Source organism: Arvicanthis niloticus, chromosome 4 (genome assembly GCF_011762505.2).
Source record: "Arvicanthis niloticus isolate mArvNil1 chromosome 4, mArvNil1.pat.X, whole genome shotgun sequence".
Classification (NCBI taxonomy): domain Eukaryota; kingdom Metazoa; phylum Chordata; class Mammalia; order Rodentia; family Muridae; genus Arvicanthis; species Arvicanthis niloticus.
The window spans coordinates 40,555,211-40,576,393 of record NC_047661.1 but is presented as its reverse complement, the minus strand read 5'-3'; the positions used below and the strand labels follow the sequence as shown (position 1 = coordinate 40,576,393).

The 21,183-nt window shown below is 41.3% G+C and overlaps 1 protein-coding gene across 1 annotated transcript; it reads right to left on the bottom strand.

Moving 5' to 3' along the window:
* Window positions 1-1,887: 1,887 nt before the first annotated feature.
* Window positions 1,888-17,955, bottom strand: Tm4sf4 (transmembrane 4 L six family member 4). The gene is made up of 5 exons (XM_034501034.2): window positions 17,543-17,955; window positions 16,775-16,864; window positions 10,292-10,428; window positions 6,104-6,293; window positions 1,888-2,797 (listed from the first exon to the last, which is right to left on the bottom strand). Exons 1-5 carry the CDS (start codon window positions 17,714-17,716, stop codon window positions 2,780-2,782), a joined length of 609 nt encoding a protein of 202 aa, XP_034356925.1. The 5' UTR covers window positions 17,717-17,955; the 3' UTR covers window positions 1,888-2,779.
* Between the last annotated feature and the right edge of the window lie 3,228 nt (window positions 17,956-21,183).

Genomic DNA, 21,183 nt, shown 5'->3' with positions numbered 1-21,183 from the left:
TAGGAGGATTGGTCTTGTTGCAAGATACGTGTCACTGGGGGTAGGCTTTGAGGTTCCAAAAGCCCACACCATTCCCATCTCTCTCCACCTCCTACATGTTGATAAAGATGTACATTTCTGTCATTGCTCTGGTGTCATGTCTGCCTGCCTGTTGCCAGGCTCCTCACAATGAAGGCAAGAGACTCTAGCAATCTGCAACTGTGAGGTCCAAATTAAAATTTTTCTTAAGTTGCCATGGTCATAGGTTTTGGCAAGGCACAGTAACTAAGACAATCTCCACTTGAGTGCTAAGCATAGAGGACTCAGGCACTCAAGTATACAACACAAGGTTGGCTGCTATGAGAAAAGAAGTTTCTGGAGACTCTAAATGCACACACACACACACACACACACACAAGTGTGGATGCATATGCACACATACACACAGTTGGAGAGGTGAGGAAGAGGGAGAGTGAAAGGAAGAGAGGGAGAGAGGGAGAGAGGGAGAGAGGGAGAGAGGGAGAGAGGGAGAGAGGAAGAGATAGAAACATGTACATATGTGTAGAGAGGAATCTCCCCAGGGAGAATTTCTCTCATTGTCTTCCAGCTTCCCATTCTAAATACTCTTATCTGAGATACGTTATTTCCCCTTATCTTGTGGATAAGACTTGTTAAATACTTGTTTCTGTTCTTCATGTGTAAAATAATGAGACCAGTTGTGATTATATATATATATATATTTTTTTTCCTTCTAAAATAGAGAAACTGTGAAAGCCCCACATAATTGGTCCTCTGATGCCCATTCCAATTTCCCCATTAAAGAACTCAAATGAGTGAATTAGCTATAATGGGCAGGCACTTTCCTAAGCTCTGTTTTTAGGCCACACTGGTGTACATGTGCTTCAAGAAGGTGGAACTCCTGGGAGCATTAATTTGGCCTGCTTATACTTTTTTTTTTTTTTTTTTTTTTTGGTTTTTTGAGACAGGGTTTCTCTGTGTAGCCCTGGCTGTCCTGGAACTCACTCTGTAGACCAGGCTGGCCTCGAACTCAGAAATCTGCCTGTCTCTGGGGATCAAAGGTATGCACCACCACTGCCCGGCACCTGCTTATACTTTATCCAGGTTGACAAGCTTTCCTAGAAGACAATGGAGGTACAACACAGTTGGTCCCAGCATCGTCTCAATGTTCATATGGTGAAGGTTAGTTAGGGCTTGGGAACATGTAGTTATAGAGTATTTCCTGGGTATATTTGAACCCATAGTCTAAACTGAATTGAAGTATGCTGTACGCGTGTGCTTGTGCATATGTGCATGTTAAACTCTGACAGAAGATCCCAAGGGCCCATAAGCCTGGCCAAATTGGCCATATTTCTGCTGTCAGCTAAATTTCAGGTCTTAGACATGATCATTCACCTCACAGAGTTCACTGCAATACTCCAATAAGGGCATGATCATAGCGTGTGGCACTTTGCATCCTCAGTGCCTGACCTTTTGGGTGACTAGCACATAATAGGTGGTGGGGTTTGAGTGTGCCTTACCCGCACGGTGCAGTTCACCCAACTGGTGGCTATGGAAGTGAGACTGGGTGGTATTTCCCTCTGAGCTCCTCTGTATTCTTTGCAAGTTGCATTGATCATGCTGAAAACCTTTGTTTCATACTTGTTGACTTCAAAGTACCCCAACTAAATGTATTTCAACACTCCTTTTACAAATGGGGAACAGAGACTTACAGATTCCCTTTCAGGCCCCTCTAAGATGCTGTGTTGTAGAAGTGATATTTGAAGCTAAACAAATTTTGATTTCACATTAGTGCCTGACTAATAAAACCAAAGTTAACCTATTATCAGTACATGGAATTAGCGTGAGCTCTTTAATCTTGCCCAATAGACTGAAAAATTATTATCCAAGTCAGCTTCATATGACTTTTTAATGCTTGTTTGGCAGACAGGATGGCATATGCTTATAATACCCACACTGAGATGGTAGTTGTGGGAAGACCATGATGTTTATAGCAGCTTGGATTATATAGCAAATGTCAGAAAATCAAAAAAAAAAAAAAAAAAAAAACCCAAAAGACCAAAAAACCAAAATCAACCAACCAAATATAACAACAAACACAAAGTTAAAAAATGCATTCATAAAAAGAAAAAAGACAAGCAGGTATGATTCATTCTTATTTTTTCTTCCTCCCTAATGGGTGCATGTGCACATGCACATTTATTATTTTAATTCTGAATTTAATTAATTTAATATACATGTGGGAACCCTGGCAAATTATGACAGGCTCATAAAACTAGTTACAGGTAGTCCAGACAAGTTAGACAAAACAGACTTCACATAAAAATTATATGTAATATAGCAATCATTCTTTACCTATGCATCCTGAAAAACTGGTTTTTATTTTAATGTTTCATCCCTCTGAGTTCAATGCAAATATTCCTAAGATATGAACATCTTTATATACAAAAAGACAATGTGGTAGGACAAGTGACCTCATCTATTTTAGCTTTTTTTTAATGGGAAATCATGAAAAAAAAAATCTGCTTTGAGCTTGTTCTGGAATTCAAGAAAGGACCTAATTTGTAAAGTTATCTAACTAGTTTTTTTATTTGAAAAAACCAAACCCACCAAATTTTTAGATTGAACTAAGTTGTTTGGTGAGAGAAAAGAATCTCTTGTGCCTCCAAAGTTCTGCCAGAGAGGAACCAGACAGGAATTGGCAACCATGTGGGCAGGGATGGCCTGGGGCATGTCTTCCCATGCGCTGGACTGTAGATTTGGAGCGGCTCATCATAACCTGTTAGACTGGTCCATCACCCTAGAGGGTAGGAAAAGAAAATGAATTAAGATGCCTTTCTTTTTCTTCAGTTCTCTCTCTGTTCTAGCCCTCCCTTCCCCTGCCTTTTGACTTCTCTCATCCATTAGTGGGTTCTCTACTGAGTGCTCTAAACACTTTGATGACTTAGTTTCAGAGTTAAATCTGTAAATCTGTGGCTTACTTGTTTTCGGGTATAGGCATAGAAGCTTTTTTTTTTTTTTTTTTTTTGGATCATTTATTAGTAAACACGATTGTAGTGGAAAAGGTGCTTTGTTGAAAGCCACAGTGAATATACATAGGCGTGAGGACTTGAATCCTGAGGCCAGCTTCTGTTGCTCTCCTGAGTTTTATATGGGGATTAAACAATTCTAAGTATCATTTGCCGAGTCTCATGAGTGCAAAAACCGATGTGCAGCAATTACCCTGTCGCACACACTGAGCTAATGCCCCCATTTTATAGATAACTAAATCAGGGCACTTGGCCACTAGTTGGCCACCCACCCAATTCTCATAGCTAGGATTTTAAGGAACCCTCCCATCTGTCACTTTTAAAAAGACACCAGGCTTTGAGGGCTCTCAGCTTGACTGAACCAAAGTTGACCCTCATGACTTCTGTATAAGTGAGGCAATGGGTAGTTGGGATATCAGGATGCTAAGAAGTCAGCCAACTTCCTGAAGTCACTTGACTAGCAGATGTGGTAGTGGCTCTTTCAACACTGTGCTACTGGGGTAGGGATGATGTCTCTGGCAAACTGTCCACAAGAAAAAACCTTGTGAGAGGGCATTTGGAACTGAAATACGCAATGGGGTTTCACAGTCTACAAATCACTTCCTAACAGTTCAGACAGGGAGGGGGAACAAATATTGACAAACCATGAATACAAGTGAGAGAACTACGTTTACATTGTATGCCTATTTCATTTTTCTATAGATTTGTTTTCAAAATAAGAAAGTTGGAGAGAAGGGTGTGAAAGAAGAAAAGAAAAATGGAACTCACCCTCTTTGTCAATCCCCCTGTGCCCACATTCTGAAAACCATGAATCTGTCGATTGTCTTTCTATTATCAATGATTTAGTCATTATATCATCAAAGAACAGAGTCTTGGCAAATTAAATGCAGTGAAGAGACTCATATACTGGCATTTATTTATGCCTATGCTTTTAAACCAACAGATATCTTTAGATTCAGTGAGCTATTACTATCTACCTAAGAATGGAAGAAAATGAAACATCCAGCTAAAATATGACTATCAGTTTAGCTGGTTTAGGAAGCATTCATTCATTTTAAATGAACTGTGAGATTTAAATGTTTAACATTCTTACAGTTTTATTTATTTTTGTTTTATGCATATGGGTATTTTGCCTGCATGTACATATGTGTACTACTTTTGTGCTTAGTGCTGGAGAGGCCAAAGAAAGGCATCAGATCCCTTGTAACTGGATTTACAGACTGTTTTATGTTACCATGTAGATGTTGAGAATCTTGAAGAGCAGCCAGTGTTCTTAACCACTGAGTCATTCATCTATCTATCTATCTATCTATCTATTTATCTATCTGTCTACTTATCTATCTGTCTATCCTCCAAATGATCGGTATTCTTAATTGCTATCACAAAACATACTGTGTTGGCTGATAACTGGTAATCATCCTTTCTAATTGTTTAAAGATTAAAAAAAAAAAGACCAAGTGTGGTGGTGCATGCCTTTAATCCCAAAGCACAGGAGGCAGAGGCAGTTTCCTTCTGCTGCTATGAGTTCTGAGAATTGAACCCAGAATTGCATTTAAAAACATATTTTTATTTATTAAATCTTTACAGTTTTGTTCATTTATTTGTGTGTTTGTGTGTGTGTGTGCATTGCTTGAGGGGAGATCAGTTAACATCTTTGAGAGTTGGTTGTCTCCTTCCTCTGGGTGGATCCTGTGGATTGAATTCAGGTTGACAGTTTTGGCAGCCAGTGCTTTTACCCACTGAGCCATGCTGACAGTGCAGACTTTTTCATATTTTCAAAGAAATATATCAGCATTAACTTTTGTAATGCCATAATTTAGAAGGAAAGAAAAAAGTAAGTCTTCATTTAAAATAATTCTGACAGTACTTTTCTTTGGATTTTTTTCTATTCCTAGTTATTGTTTTTTATTTTTGTAATTGTATATTATTTAATATGTATGTTTTATATTCTATTTTCAAATGACCTCTCCAGCATACTCATCCTTGGTCCTACTAATAGAGCCTCATGTATGCTAGGAAAATGCTTTACCAATGGACTAGTCTATCAATACCCTCAGTCTAGTGTTTTCAATATTATTTTAGTTTTAGTGAGAATATTCTTTTACACTTGGTGAATAAAAATAATTTTAAAAGACTGGGAAGACATATAAGAAAATTTTCAGCTTTATACAGTGAGAACCTTGGAGAATCTGAGAGAGTAGAAGGGAGGAAGGGAGACTTTCCAGAGACAGGGTTTTTTTGAGACAGGGTTTCTCTGTGTAGTCCTGGCTGTCCTGGTTGGAACTCACTCTGTAGACCAGGCTGGCCTCAAACTCAGAAATCTGCCTGCCTCTGCCTCCCAAGTGCTGGGATTAAAGGCGTGCGCCACCACTATCCGGCTCATCATATATTTTTGTGTATGTGTCTTCACACATATTTTCAAATATATAGATATATAGATATATATATTGCTTATTTGAAATGTAAGAAAATATTATTGTTTTAGTCATATCTCAGTCTGTTTATAATAAATATGTGTGGATAAATAATTGCCCAATTTATTTTGGTTATGTGTTGAAATAATCTGTTTTATTTTCTACAGATTTATTTTTATTTTTTATATTTTGTTATTGATATTTTATGAAGGAATTTAGAAAGTCATCTTGACTAATTTCCCATTTTCTCTTCTTGTATCAGAAAGTTTAGATTCTACATTGATCCTCTTCAATGGAGGAGGTGAGAATTCTAGGCCAGACGTAATGTATTGTTACAAGGAACATGCCCATCTGGCAAACACTTCCTCAAGACCCTTTTGTAAATGTTGAATGTGTGAGTGTGCACATGCACACACGTGTGCATGACACACACACACACACACACACACACACACACACAGAGCTAGGTGTGAGGGTGGGAAGTGTGGTAACTACACTTGCAGTAATATTGTTTCTACACATGCTGTTTGTATGAGCTGGCAGGAACCCCAGAGTGGCTAGTTCTTTCCCAGGCAGCCAGACTCACTACCTCTCTCCACATGTAGATTGTGGCCTGACTTGCCCTCCTTTGCTCTGAGAAGAAATAATGGAATCCTAACTTACCCCACAGCAGCCACAGCACTGGCAGTCTCCACAGAGAGTTCCTAGGAGGCCATTGACCACCTGGATGGCACAGAGAATCATCTGGATTCCTCCGATGACCAGCAGAATGGAGAAGAGGGAGAGATTCCAGGGGACCACATTCTCGGGCTCTTGACACTTGCTCCATAAGGCTTGGTCTTTAAGATAATCACTACAGGTGACAGGGATACAGGGAGGAGGGAGACATTTGTCAAACATATGTGATTCCCTAGACTAGAGAGTTGCCATTACGATTTCTCTTGTGCAAGACAGGCTTTATGACCTTTTAATAACAATAAAAAGAACTCAAGCAAACCTGAGTAGGTCTTTCATGCAGACACTTTTCTAGACACTTCACATTTTCACCCCTTTATTGCTTACAGAAACCAAGGACTCTGTTTCTTCCATTCCACAAACAAGGATGCTGGCACACCATCCTCATTTGTGGATAATGGGGACAGGGAGGCACAGAGACTTTAAGTGACTTGTCTCAGTCACAAACTACTAAATGACAGAGCCATGTTTGTGAGCTGGTCAAGAGGATGGATAAGCATACACACATTTAGAAAGAAGCAGAAAATGAAGCTGCAACAGGTATGCACTACATCCATGTTGATGGCCTTCATCCTAGGTATCATTATTAGAGACAGACTTTATTGTCAAAAATTATCAAGTGGCCATCCAAAGCCATGTAAAATAGATTATGTCACATGACTAAAAGGAAGCATCTAAACCAGGCGTGATGGCTCACAGCTGTAATCTCAGCACTTAGGAGTCGGAGGCAAGATGCCTTGCGTTTGAGGCAAACCCAAAGCTATGGTGTGATAGCCTGTCTCAATAAACAAACAAAAAACATCCCCAAACAAACAAAAAAAAAGATGCATCTCAGTTGATAGAGTGCTTGCCTAGCATGCACAAGGCCCTGAGTGTTATCCACTACACAGCGTAAAACAGATGAGGTGGTACATATTTATAATTCTAGAACTAAGGAGGTGGAGGTAGGATCAGACATTCAAGTTCCTTCTTGGCTACATAGTTAGCTAAAACAAGAAGACCCAACTAAACAAATCACACAAATCAGAGACATGGAGAGACTGTTCAGTGGCTGCTCAGGCTCACTGGCTGCCCACCCAGAGACCCTGGTTCAATTCCTGGCACCTACATGGGATCTTACAACCATGTACAGTTTCAGGGGATTTGGTGCCCTCCTCTGGCCTCCTCAGGTACCAGGCACATGGTGTAGAGCCATGTACATAGTGAAAACAATACAAATAAAACAAAAACAAAATATAAGAATAAATAGGGATTTAAATGACAGCTCCATGATTAAGAGTTTGTCCTGCTTTTGTAGAGGATGCAAACATGAGTGGCTACCTGTAAACTCAAACTGTAGGAGATTTGATGTCTTCTTCTGGCCTCCACATGTTCCTGCACTCCTGTGCAGACACCTCTATAACTTGCACAGGTATACACACACACACTCCAAAATGGAAAATAAATCTTAAAAACTAAAAGACTGGATTCTAACCAAATTTTAAGTGTAATTCAAGTTTTTGTCAGTATACAGGAATTCCACACAGGAAAGGACTTAAATTTCTGTACAGGGAGAGCTTGTAGCAATCTAAAGGTGCGATATTTTGAGGGAGAAATGGGAAGTATAGTTCCCTAGAGACAGTGGGTCAAAGTTGTGGGGTCACACAGGGCTTCCTGCTTACATGCTGGGCTATCTGTCATATTTAAACCAGCCTGGGACACATGAGATCCCATCTAGAAGAGAAAAAAGAAAGTAAAGCGGAAGTGTCCCCTAATGGCTCTTTACCCTAGGATATGTCTGCAATATGGATCTCGTGGCATATAAAATTTACTCCTTGTTTCTTTAATATCACCATCAGCAAGCATTTCCAAGAAATCCAGTGCTACGCTCCTCAGTATTGAAAGACTGTGGGTTTTATGGTCCAAGCTGGAATCTCAGAAGCCACCTTGGTAACATTTGTTTTTCTTCCTCACTCTTAATCCTGGGGACTTTCTTCTACACTGAACAGAGATGGGAGAATTCTGAAATCTCGATCCTTCCAATCAGATTGATGCTGTGCTGTTTTCATTATGAAACTGTTACCTGACACTGCTGATGAATGAGTTGTCTGTCACTGTGAGGAACAGATGGAGTGACATAAAATGAGAACACTCGTGAGAGTAATCCACCGGAAGCAGCCGTGAGGTGGGGATGGTAAGAACAGGCCTCATTCAAAGCACCAGTACACAGTGCTCTGAAACTCGCTTTCCTGCTTTTACCTTAGTCAACATTCTGCTCTTATCTACAGGGCAATGGTCACTCTCCAGACCGTGGTCATTGATTCCATTCTATCCCAAGCAGGATGTGAATTTATCCGTTCTAGGGGCCAGTGAGAGGTCTTCCCGGTCAGAACCACTGGGCTGTTGTATTGCTTTTGAGAAGTACTTTGCCCCTATGTGTTTCTGTTTCTCTAGCCTTTGTTTTTGACACAGCCTTTAGGCTAATTGACAAGTTCATGGAGGGCAATGTTTTTTACACAGAACACCACAGAAATCTATGGTAACACTGCAGGGGTGCTATTGATGGAAGCAATAGCAGAAGTGTCCATCAGAAAGACATAATCCACTGCTTTCTTGATTCTTCCTAGGAGAGAGACTGAGCTATTGACAAAATACCTCAAGAGAAATCTCAGCCCACTGGTGTCTGAATGCTATGTTCCTCAATCCAACCCCCCACAGTGATGGAGTCTCAACAGTTCGCTGAAAGAAATGGGGGCTTTTCCACATTTTAGAATCACTGCATGAGTTGTGAGGATGACAGAGATCTTGACTTGGTTTGTTGTGAGGATAAGGTTGATGTACTTGGTGCCAGTGAACACGCCAAGGCCATCAGATCAGAGCCAGTGCCTCTCACTTCCCTAATTGAAGATAATTCTTGAAGTTTCTAAGGATTTCATTGTAAATGAATAAAGAGGAGTCTCAGTTCATACAGCTATCCCTCTGCACACTCAGTTTCCACACACGTAAGTTTGGTCATAAGCAGCTGATAAAATGACATCTGTAATGAACATGTCATTGTTCTCCAAGCAAAACAGTCTATGAGTTGTTTGCATTGCATTTACATTGCATTCAGGATTATAAGGAATATGCAAATACTGTGTTAGCCCGTGCAAGGCTAAAGTTATTGGGTATCAATAACTACAGATGTCCTGGAGCCTCTGTTGATGATGAAGGACAACTGTTTACTGGTATACTTTAGATTTGTTTTTTTTTTTTTTTAAATGGGACCATTCTTTATGCGTTATAATATCCAAGGGTCATACTTCCTGTCTCCCAGTGATAATCAGTAACTGTGTGAAATAGAGGGTCTGAGATAATGAACAGATGAGAAATGGTCCAAGCTTCTCAGAGAATGGAGAGTAGTTATCTAACAGTACATCAACCGAAATGGAAATGTTTCGTATGTTTGCTATTCAGCTCATTAGCTACAAGCCACAAACATCTAGTGAGTACCCGAGATATGGCTAGAACTGTGGAATTCAATTCACTAGCGCAGAATTCCTTTATTCTGCTGGGACTGTCACTATGGTGACTATGTTGTAGGCAGATTTTGCTCATGTTATTGAAAACCAGGCATCCAGATGTTCTGACTGCTAGTCTTAGCTACACTTCTTGAGGACAAAAAGTATTTAATACAATTTGCTAGTGTTTGGATGTGACATGTGACACACCAATTTTCTTTCTGGACAACTGGGGTATCCTCTTCCAGTTACTTCTCTTGTGTTTGTCCAAAGGACAATCAGAAGTGAAAAGGGAGCCGGGCAGTGGTGGTGCACACCTTTAATCCCAGAACTTGGGAGGCAGAGGCAGGTGGATTTCTGAGTTCAAGGCCAGCCTGGTCTACAGAGTGAGTTCCAGGACAGCCAGGGCTACACAGAGAAACCCTGTCTCGGAAAACCAAAAAAAAAAAAAAAAAAAAAAAAAAAAAAAAAAAAACCAAACCAAAAACAAAAACAAAAAAAGAAGTGAAAAGGATACAACTTTTCTTAACTACACAGCCAGCTTTTCCTTGACGGAGTGACATGCTGAGAATACATGATGGAGAGGCCATCATGCCATTATGGTCCTTGTGCAGTGCCTTGTGCAGTGGAGCCTTACCCATCGTGGAAGGGGTATCCCCATGTATTATTGGTCATGAGGCATTTAGGACCCTTGTTGATGGAAACAGCTGAGACGATAAATGAGTATCCAGCACCCAAGAATCCAATCACAGCAAACAATGTGGAGGTGAACATCTGAAAGTGAAGAGAGACAACAAAGTTCTTAGGCCAGGCAGAGAGTAATTATGTCAAGTTCCGTCATTCAGCATACCTGCCCAGCCTGATGCCGAACATGATAGCCATAGGGTAGGAGCCACTTGTTATTCCAAGGGAGACTTATAGCTCTTTAGGAGTGAAGCTTTGTGTCCTGTGCTCCCCCTTTTTACTTCACTCTCATTTGTTGCTTATTCATTGATTGAGGAAAGCATCACTGTCTGGTACACAATGGTATACCTAATGGGTTACAGTTTCAGAAAGCTAGAGGTGGTATTTTTGAGCTCCAGTTTGAAATACCCCACTGCAAAATAAATAAAACAAACGCTCTGATTTTCATAATCTTACAGAATAGGCGAATCACAGAGAGGAAGGCACACTTTATAATATGTTGCTATAATTTATATCACACAAAAAATGTCTTAAAAAGTTGTTCACTAGTGAGTTATATGATATTTTTAATTTTTTTTTATCGTTCTGATATAAGGTCTACATCAGCTAGGCTGGCTTAGAACTCACAGAGATCCACCTGCATCTTCGTCTCTCAAGTGTTAGATTAAAGATCTGTGCCACCATGCCTAGCCAGATACAATCTGTCCTAAACCAGTATGGGTTAAGTCTTATTTATCATAGATTTTATGTTAAAACTTCTTTAATTAAAAAGAATTTACTGAGATCAAATTAATTATGTTAGGGTAGCTACTCCCCAAATGCTAATATTTAAAGTGGATAGTCTTGGGACTTGGGACAGCTTCCAAGGTGGTGCTTCTTAAGATCAGCACTGTCTGTCAGATTTTGGAGTCCAGCATGGGCACATTCATCCTAGCCTTTGTACTGCAGGATTCTTTATTTCCCTGAAAGGAATACATAGAAAAGAGGAGCACTAGTGTGTAATGACTACAAATGGATATGAGTTACAGTACCTGGGTCTAAGTCCTGGCTCCTCCTACTTGACCTTGAGAAGTTAATCATTCTTTCTCATTTCCTCTTCTGTATGATGAGGTTCAATAATAATACATAATGAGTAAGAGAACCTATTCAGTAGTGACTAGTGACCCTTCTAGATGAACCAGATATTCCTCAGGGTTAAGGTAGTGTGAGTTACTAAATAATACCCAGCAGGCCAATCACTGACAAGACACCAGGGATCTGTGTGCTTATTTTACTCAATACATTAACATTAGTACATAATAATGTATTATTATTATTTTATAGTATTTTAACTGTCGTGCCCCTGCCTCCCTTTTTACAAATTTAAAAATGCAAAAATCTAGGGAGAAAAGCAAAAGTAAACAGATTTCTTCCCAGATACTTGTTCTAGAAACCCATTCTGTAGCCAAATGCTCTACTGCTGAGCTATCCCCCAAATCACATTCTACCCACATTGCTAAGCATGCGTATCCACATTGTATGCTCTCAAAGCTTTCCTTGAAATGGATGATAAGAAATATCTGGGATCCAATGCTGGAAGTCACTCCTGCCAGCTTTATGAGTCCCCTTGCCCTAAATCAGGGTCCAGTGATAATTGTGCCCAGGTCTGTCATTACTCAAAGTGTGTCTTTGACCATTTATTTTATGCTGATATTGGACAGAACACATGGGAAGGACAATAGCCCTGCAAGGGGGAAGAAACGTATGTGTCCTGGGGATGTAGGGTTTACACTGTGAAGCAGTTGCAATGTGTTACGGATATACCTCTGGTGGGCACTGCCCTTTCTACTTGACAACCATCCTAAGAGACCTGTAGAGGCTACCTGAAGTCGGTTCTCTCCCTCCTTCCTTCCCAATCCTTTCTCTGGAGACTAGTCTCCTGAGTTCTGGGATTACAGTGTACAGCAAGCCCAACTGGTTTTCTCTGAAAACAGTAGTATCCTGTATTTTTTTGCTTTGGCTCTGCTTGAGAAAGCTAGGGGAACTATAATCAGAAACTTAATGTACAGACTGGCTTTCCTCACTTGTAAAATGAGGACTTGGCTGTGTAACTCAAGGGGCTTTTGTGAGGATTAAGCCTGAGAAATCCCCTGACACTCCTGGTACTCTGTATTGTAGTCAGCTGGCAAGCATTTATCCAGAGTTTATATGTCCTTGACACCAGCACACTTCTCTGAGACTTCTCTTCCTTCTCCTTACAATAATGTTGTGACCCCTCTCTCTGATTCTGGTAAGGTCTTTCCAAAGTTAACAGTTGTTGTGACCAGAACCCATTTTACAGCAGGGCAATCTACTTTTGTATTTTGTTTTGCCTTTGTTTCAAATATTTGGTATGCTAGGGATTAAATCTAATGGCCTATGCAGGATACAGAACAAGCATTTCACTATTAAGTGTCCTTCCTATCTAAAGAAGAGATAATTTTTAAAGAGTAGAGAACAATAAAGAAATGTAGATACATACTTTAAGTTTTTACCTCGTGATAATGTAGCCTTTAAAAGCATTGGCTTTTTAAAAAATTTAATGTTTTTACTTATTCACTTTATATCCCATTCACTGACCTCCTCCTGGTCACCCCTCCCACAATCCTCCCCCACCCCCCTCCATTTCTCCTCTGAATGAGTAGGGCCCCTTGGGTATCCCCCTACTCTCACAAATCAAATGTCTGCGAGGCTAGGCTCTTCCTCTCCCACTGAGACCAGACAAGGCAGCCCAGCTAGACGAACATATCCACATACAGGCAACAACTTTTGGGATAGCCCTTGCTCCAGTTGTTCAGGATCCACATGAAGACCAAGCTGCACATCAACTACATATGTGTGGGGAGGCCTAGGTCCATCCTGTGTATGTTCTTTGGTTGGTGTTTAGATCTGAGAGCCCCATGAGTCCAGGTAAGTTGACTGAGTTGGTATTCCTGAGGAGATCCTATCCCCTTTCGGGGCCTGCAATCCATCCTTCCTCCTATTCTTCCATAATGCCTTGCTTTAATTTCCTTTAATCTGGCTGCCTGTGTAAGGGATAAAGAGCTAGATATTCTGGATCTGCCTGCAGGGAGCAGTGGTTAGCTGAGTACAAGAAGTGCTCACTCACTTAACTACACACAGTTGCCTTATGATGACACCAAGATCTTTCTTCAAAATGTCAATCACATTGCCCTGCCTGGGGTGGGGATGTAGGGATTTATTACTTGATGTCTGCCTTGCCCCAAGCTGTCTCCTTATCAATCTATTTTCCATCCCATTATTAAAGACACTTAACTTTGAGTCAAGTCCAAGGTTTCTAAACTGCCCTTTCCTAAATTGAACGAGTTGATAAAATTAATTAGTTGTTCCATTGGGCCTGGGGACATGAACATTTCTCAAAGGTTAAAGAGAGTACAGGGGGCAGTGACCAAACAGACAAGGCATGGGAAAAAGAGGTAGTGACCTAAAAACAAACGCAGATCAGAACTTCAAAGGCCACCCTGAAAGGTACTTGCTCTTCTTCTTTTCCTGGCTCATTTCAGCTTAATTAATCTGAGTTTAGACCTTTGGGCTGAGCCTCTATCTCCCTCCCCCTCCCATGGGCCTGGGCCTGTTGGAAGTTAGATGTGTGTGTGTGTGTGTGTGTGTGTGTGTGTGTGTGTGTGTGTGAGAGAGAGAGAGAGAGAGAGAGAGAGAGAGAGAGAGAGAGAGAGAGAGAGAGAGAGAGAAACTGAGAGAGAGAGAGAGAGAGAGGCTGAGAGAGAGACTGAGAGGGGGTGGGAGATAGAGAAATAGAGGCAAACAGAGACAGAGAGTCCAGGGAGACAGAGATACACACACACACACACACACACACAGAGAGAGAGAGAGAGAGACAGAGAGACAGAGAGACAGAGAGATAGAGACAGAGACCATCGGATTCATTTTCTCAGGCTTCACAATGAAACTGTGAAGTAGATGATTTCAAAGTTGTTTACAGTTCACAGGTTCACTTTATCTTCACAGCTACCACATCCTGCTGCTTCGACCTTCCAATTCCTGCTTTTTTATTATTGAAGGACAAGAATGGTATAGGCTCAGTTAACATTTGGGGAATGTTCTAGAAAAACATAGCAATGCCAGTGGGGGTGCGGGGGACGATCACTCTGGGTTCTTCTGTGTTTGCTCACAGATCTTTCTACTGGCAGAGTTTCTCAGAGCTCCACAGATAACTAGGGCAATGTCCATTTATAAGGAAATGCCTTGAGCATTTACAAAAGTAATTCATATAGGCACCATAGTAGTACTTAAATGAAGCAGCTGTGTGTGTGAGTGAGTGTGTGTGTTGACAAAAAATGTCTATTAACTATCACTCGGTGTTCCAGAGCCTCTAAACAGAAGTACAACTATAAAGCATAGGCCTTGAACCATGAACATGGTCTTGGAGGGGGATAAGGACACTACGAAGTTCCACAAATCATCCGGTATGGAACCTAGAGCTTAGCCATGACAGCACAGGCCATACCAACACAGCGTAGGCCGTGGTTGTACTGAGGCCAGTGATACTGGGTTAAATTCTTATTTGAAAAGAAGTAAGGCATACATCCTGGAGCCTCAGGAGTCCTGGTAGATAATATATTGACCAGAACATATATTTTGCTCAACTGTGCTGGGAACAAATGATTTTCTTGCTGTACTCTGCATTTAAATCTAATGAAATTAAAGTTTTATATAATACTTATATAATACATGGTTTCACTTCTGTCTGTGGTTATAGAGAAACCTAGGAATGGAACACACAAGCAAGGCTGCCCACCTGCTGGCCTGTTTTGTATCAGCCAGCCATTATCCCATAAAGACAGGTATAATTTTTATTTATTGTCATCCATATTCCTTAATTGGTATTGTTTCAAATTGTTATCTCCCATTTATCTTACAAATTGACAAATTAGAAATGCTCAGATGGGAAGAAAGAGTTGTATCGCACTTCCTTTCCTTTATAGTCAATATGAACATATTATCAAATGTGTAGAACACTTGACACATAATTATATCAAATGAACTGCTGCTACTTCTTATGCTCTTCACAAATGATGGTTCTGAATGCTGAAATGACTATTTTCAGTACTTCTGATGGTTTTCTAGAAGGTAACTGACTAGTCTAAGAATGATGGGACGTCACTCGAGAAACCACAGTGTATATTATAATACATCGAGCACAGTAGCCTTTCCTGTGTGCTTGGTAAATACCTTCTTTCTGGACTAAATCAATACATGTTGATGAGAAAGAAATGTCAGGGTGGTTCTGTTTTAGAATGGGTAGATAGAGTTTCAAGAATTTAAGGTGGGCTTGGGAGTCCCCTTGATGGGAACCTGAATCCTGGGAAAGTGCAGTAGGAACATCCTTTACTCTTCATCAAACCCAGGATCTACCTCCACTGAATTTTTGCCTCATCATATACCCAAATGCTTGATAGCTTTTAAGCCAACTGTTATATTCATTTGTATCACAACTTTGAAAGAAAACTGAAATTGTTAGCAAACATGAACATAGTGCTATTAAATCTTAGTTATCTAATGACCCCTGTGTTCCCAAAGATTTAGGTTGTTCTTCCTTTGTTACAGAGGAGATTTGAAGGTTTAGAAACAGCAAAGACTTATCCCCATCAAAATAAGAATTTCTTTCCTACATAAAATGAAAACAACTGGGGGATAAGTAAAAGAAAACATTCTTTGTTGTTTGGATACGTGTATCTTTGTACCAGGGTTTGGCCCATATCTAGGGAATTCTAATCCAGTCCAACTTGCTTATCTTACACTTGGTGTCTTGCCCAGTTGCAGAGATGGAACATGACCCACATTCCAGCATTCTTTCTGCTCCCCTGGGAACATTCATACCTCCCTAGTCTCTGCTTCACCAACTAAAAGATGGATGGCCACATGAAAAAGAAGAAGAAACTGAAATCCTGAAGCTGATTCTGAATGGCAGTGGGAAATACAGAGCCTACTTAAAAAGTGTCCTTTGCTGTGCTAAAGAAGGGAACTTAGCTATTAGGGAGGAGAAGATGCTATCTTTTATCCTGCCCTGGTCTCCTTCAATGATGATACAATTGAGAGCCAGAAGAAGGACATGATGTGTTCAAGTTCTCATGTCTTCTTAGTGGCAAGGGGGGAAACCTGAGGCTCCATCTTTGCCTTCCTTCTGGGGTCTCACTCTGGTTTTAAAGCTCTGGCATCTCTGTACTTGTAAAACTTAAATGTAGCTATACCTCTATGAAGGCTGTAGAATATATTTATTCTTATTATTCTATAGCAGTGAGAATTAGAGCTCAATCATGTACCAGATAACCCAGGAGTCTTGGCTAGGGCTGACTTCTTACTTGTCACACCCATGCTGCCCAGTGCAAGCTGACAGTGAACCCCAGAGGTTCTGCCAGCTGACCCCATAATGACTCACCGCAAATCGCTTCCCACAGCCCTCATTGCCACAGCATCCACAGCAGTCGTTGTTCTGCAGGCCCAAGAACACCAGCGCAGGGAAGATCATCTGCCAGCAAGAGAAGCGCTTAGAGGGTCTGGGGTGAAGGGAAACCCACATTTTTTTCTTGCCAATGAAGACCTCAGGTCTCAGGGGGTGAAGGGAGCATGCAAGACCTAACGGTCAGTATGGCTCATGGGTAGATAGGTGGTTTTGAGTATGGGGGTTCCATTTGGTCAACTTCTGTGAGAAGATTTTAGGAGCTGATATGCTGCGTTTTCATTTACAGGGTGGGTTAAAGGCATGGATATATTTATACTGGGGATATATAAAAAGTGAGTCCCTCCACTACTCCAAGCTGGTGGTCCCACGCATATTGAAAACAAGGTGATGAAGAAGTAGTGAGTTCCTGAATGAGGGCTAACCTGAAGCTTCGGTATCCCTTCCTTCTAAGTCAATCCATTTGTATAAAGCACTGTGTTCTGTTTTTAATTCTTATAGCCATGATTGATTCAAGTAAAGTAATCAAGTGGCTGTTAGCTTGCTTCTCTGGGCTCAAATATCCTGGGGTGATTCCAGCCCAAGCTTGGGGATGAACCATTTAGTAAACCAAGCTGCCCCTAGTCTCAAATAGAAAGGGGAAGTATGTTAAGGCAGAACGGCATCTCATGCAGTAAGGACTGAATGGGAAACGGATGAAAGCAGGGTGATTCTCCTTCGTGGGAATGTTAGGATCTCTCTACTCACCAAGACTCCACTTCCCAATATTCCTCCGAAGTACCAGACCTCTTCTGAAAGGTGGCTGTTTTCATCCGCCACTTTTCCTCCAGGAAAGAACAACAGGATATTTGCCAGGAGGCCAAACACAGCCAGGGGAATGAGGGTGCCCCCCAGGCACCTGGCACAGCCCCCGGTACACATGCTGGGGTGTCACAGTAAAGCACAGAGATCAAAGGCTCCTCACCACCAGCTTCAGCTCAGGGATTTTGGCAGCACGTTCCAGCGGCTGTCCCGGGTTCAATAAGAAATTTGGAACCGAATGTCAGAGGTTTTTGAATCTTGGAGACTGACTCTTCACTTCTCAACTACAGCAGGCCCACAGTGACAATGGGCATTTATATCCCTGACCCTATGTCTTTTTTTTGCACCCCCATAAATGAGATTACGTTCTGTGCAATCGTTCAATTATTTTGCCATGGAGACCAATAACCTCTGTTAATAATCCACCAGCACAGACAAGACATTCCAGTTGTTGCAATTGAAGAGAAGGCTGGAATAGGCAGTGCTCGGCACTGGCCCTTTAATTTCATAATGTCTCTGACCAAATGAAGAAGTATTCCCTAGGCATTACATACATCACTCTCATAATCCACTAATATCCTGATTAACCTTATGTCTCTCAAACACTAAGTGATCTGCTTGGCTCTTCCTTGGTCTTGTTCATGGAAAGCCTGAAACACAGGCTTATCCAGATGGGCTTGCTTTTCTTAACAGAGAAGTAATTCCATGGCCTTATTGAATAGTGCTGAATTCAGGCCTGGGGTTTTTAAAGGATAAAAATCAGAATAGCTATTTATTTTACTGCCTGACTGCTGTATTTCTTTACCTGTTTACTCAATTAGGTAATTAAATACCGTGTTCCCAACACGTCATAGAATCAGCAAAACTGACTTTTTAAATTGGGTTGTTTGGTTACTTCATACAGAAATAGAAACCTGTGTCTAAAGGGCAAGGTGAGTGAGCCCTGGGAGAAGCTAGATGCAGATGGAGGCAGAGAGGATGAGACTGGAGGCAGCTAGAAAGTGGGAGGAGGGAAAACATACCCATGGTGGAGGCTTTGTTGCCTTTCAGGAGTACAGTTCAGTTACTAGCTTGTTTTGTGTCACTTATGATGTCTCAGGCACACTTACACCAGCTCCACATGACGTATTGTCTTACCCTGGTACAGGATGATGGGGACTATGGGGGTGGGAAAGAGCTCCTTTCCAGCTGTTTACTGACAGTCTAGAGGTCAAAACTAAGGGCAATAAAATATTTAGGGGTTCGAATTGTTGCAAAAACAAAACAACCAAACAACTGACATATAACTGTCATGGAGTCCTTGCTCCTTGACAGGGATGGCCAGGGAAACAGTGGACAATGCTTTGTTAAGTGTCTGGGACCACTGTCTGGGGGAGCTGGCTGTGGGAAGGATTATAGAGAGGCAGACACTGAGGTTCCTTCTAAAGAGTCTACAAAATGTGCCTTGGTTGTTCTGTATACACACTGAGAGAACTCAGGGTCAGTGTGAAATAAAAAAAACGGAAAGGAAGTGTTCTGAACACCTGCAAAATCCCAAGTACAAAGGAGTATTTTTAGTGGTCCCTACTACCCAGACTAGCATGTTCCATTTAGCTCAAACATTGTTAGAGAATTCTTTAAAGTCATCCCAGTGGAAGCCAGTGAGCTAATGCTGTGTGTTTGTGTGTGTGTGTGTGTGTGTGTGTGTGTCTCCACATGTGGAGATCAAAGGAGAATGAAGAGTGTCCTGCTTTATTCCTGTGTGACAGGGTCTCTCTCTGAATCTGAATCTGGAGTTTTCTGGTTTCTCTGCTAGGCTGACTGCCTAGCAAGATCCAGGAAGCCTTCAGTCTCCACCAGGCTCAGTCATATTTAGACCAAGCTCTGGGTGATGTACTGGATGTGCTTACTCCCCCTACACTTGAGTGCTGGGGTTATTGGCACCAATGGTCATGCCAGGCTTTTAATTGGATGCTGGTAATCTAAACTCAGGCACTCATGTTTGTGCAGCAAACAGTCATATCCACTGCATCATCTCCCCACTCTAGGCCCTCTCTTGTTTACTCTTTGTTTTACTCTTGTTTACTCTTTGTCCTAGTGGGATATCAGCAATACATGGTTGAGAAGACAGAACCCCATTCTATATCCAGTCTTCTGGGAAGAGCTGATTCAGAAATGAGAGAAAGTGACAGTTATAGAAGAAATGGAAGGCTGTGGGTGGGGAATTTTTGAAGGAAGACAGGGAAAAATAGGAAAATGGCAGTATTCTTATGAGCCTCCCATGAGTGGAGTTTTAATGAAAGGGTCTTCTGCAGCATGAAGTCCAAGGGCTTCCTTCCACTAGATTTAGTTCCACAACAACAGAACAGGGGATCCCTGGCCTCTAGCACCAAGGAAGGGATGTAAAGTGAAGATGTTTAACTTGCTAAATCTCACCACACAACCTGCAGAGAACAACCCATTTGTTCAATGGAGAGAAATCAATCAAAGTGTGTGTTGTCCATCAACGTGCCACAATGTAGCCTTCCCTCAAAAACTTTACTTTCTGCCTTCTACTCATAGAAATGCCCATTCACAGCAAGGCAAGCAGCATCTTTAGCTTGCAGAAAAGTAGATACACATCGTCCCTCTTTATTGACATGTTTAGCTTGCGGGAAAGTAGATATTTGTCCCTATGTACTGAGCATTCAGGGAAAACATGAGGAGGCACTCCACACATTCGTTTTCAGGTTCATACGGATACATTTCAGGTCCCAGTCTTTGCTTGCCTTGGAAAAGACTGCTAAAACTTATTTCCCAAGGTCCCATGAAGGATGGCAGAAAATGATAGAAAAATACCAGTGAGGGGCTGAGAAGCTGAGAAGCTGAGGTGCTTGCTGAGGTCAGCATGATTTTGGTGGTCAGAGGGAAATGGAAGAACATCTGGGATCTAGTCTATACTGAAGATCTAGGAGGCTTGTATATAGTCCACACACGGAGTAAGATAGAAATCCAGTCAGTTAACATCCTTTGGGGACAAGCTTCCCTTTTTCCTTCTCTGACTTTTCCACCTTTTATCTGAAATCTCTCCAGGACTGTTATCAGCAGCCACCCTTTCCAAGTAATTTTCTTCTATAAAAATGGAACTCATGCCTAGTATTATTAATTAAGCACTAAACATATAAACCCTAGGGAAAGAACCTAATACTATTCTGTTAAAAAGTAGATCTAGTGGTAGATAAACTGCCCAAGTTCTTATCTTTATAACATAGACTAGTGCATCTCTTAGCTTGCATCAGAGAAGTTTCGTTTTGCAGTAGATGACAATATAAAGACCCACAAGTAGTAAATATGCATAGAATAAGAGACCAGACTGTGGAGTGCTCTGCTCTAAGTGAGAATTCTGTACAATGTTCAGAGATGACGGCAGAAGAAAGCAAGGGGAAAGACTGTAAAAGCAAGAGGGAGCGATGTGTGTAGTGAAACAGTTTTCTGCACATGACTGTTATTGCACACATAAAATCACAGAAGCTGGGATGACCTGCACAAAAGGAAGCCATACAAATTTTTAGGACAGATGGGTGGGGCTCATGATGTCTTATTACTAGCTGAGGAGTGATAGCTGCAGG

What these genes read in the sequence shown, in the direction of transcription:
- Tm4sf4 (XM_034501034.2), bottom strand. Translation starts at nt 17,716, where the DNA reads ATGTGTACCGGGGGCTGTGCCAGGTGCCTGGGGGGCACCCTCATTCCC. An exon ending in TATTGGGAAGTGGAGTCTTG is followed by an intron (nt 16,865 to 17,542) that starts GTGAGTAGAGAG and finishes TCTTGCTGGCAG; the next exon opens with ATGATCTTCCCTGCGCTGGT. An exon ending in GGATACCCCTTCCACGATGG is followed by an intron (nt 6,294 to 10,291) that starts GTAAGGCTCCAC and finishes TGTCACCTGTAG; the next exon opens with TGATTATCTTAAAGACCAAG.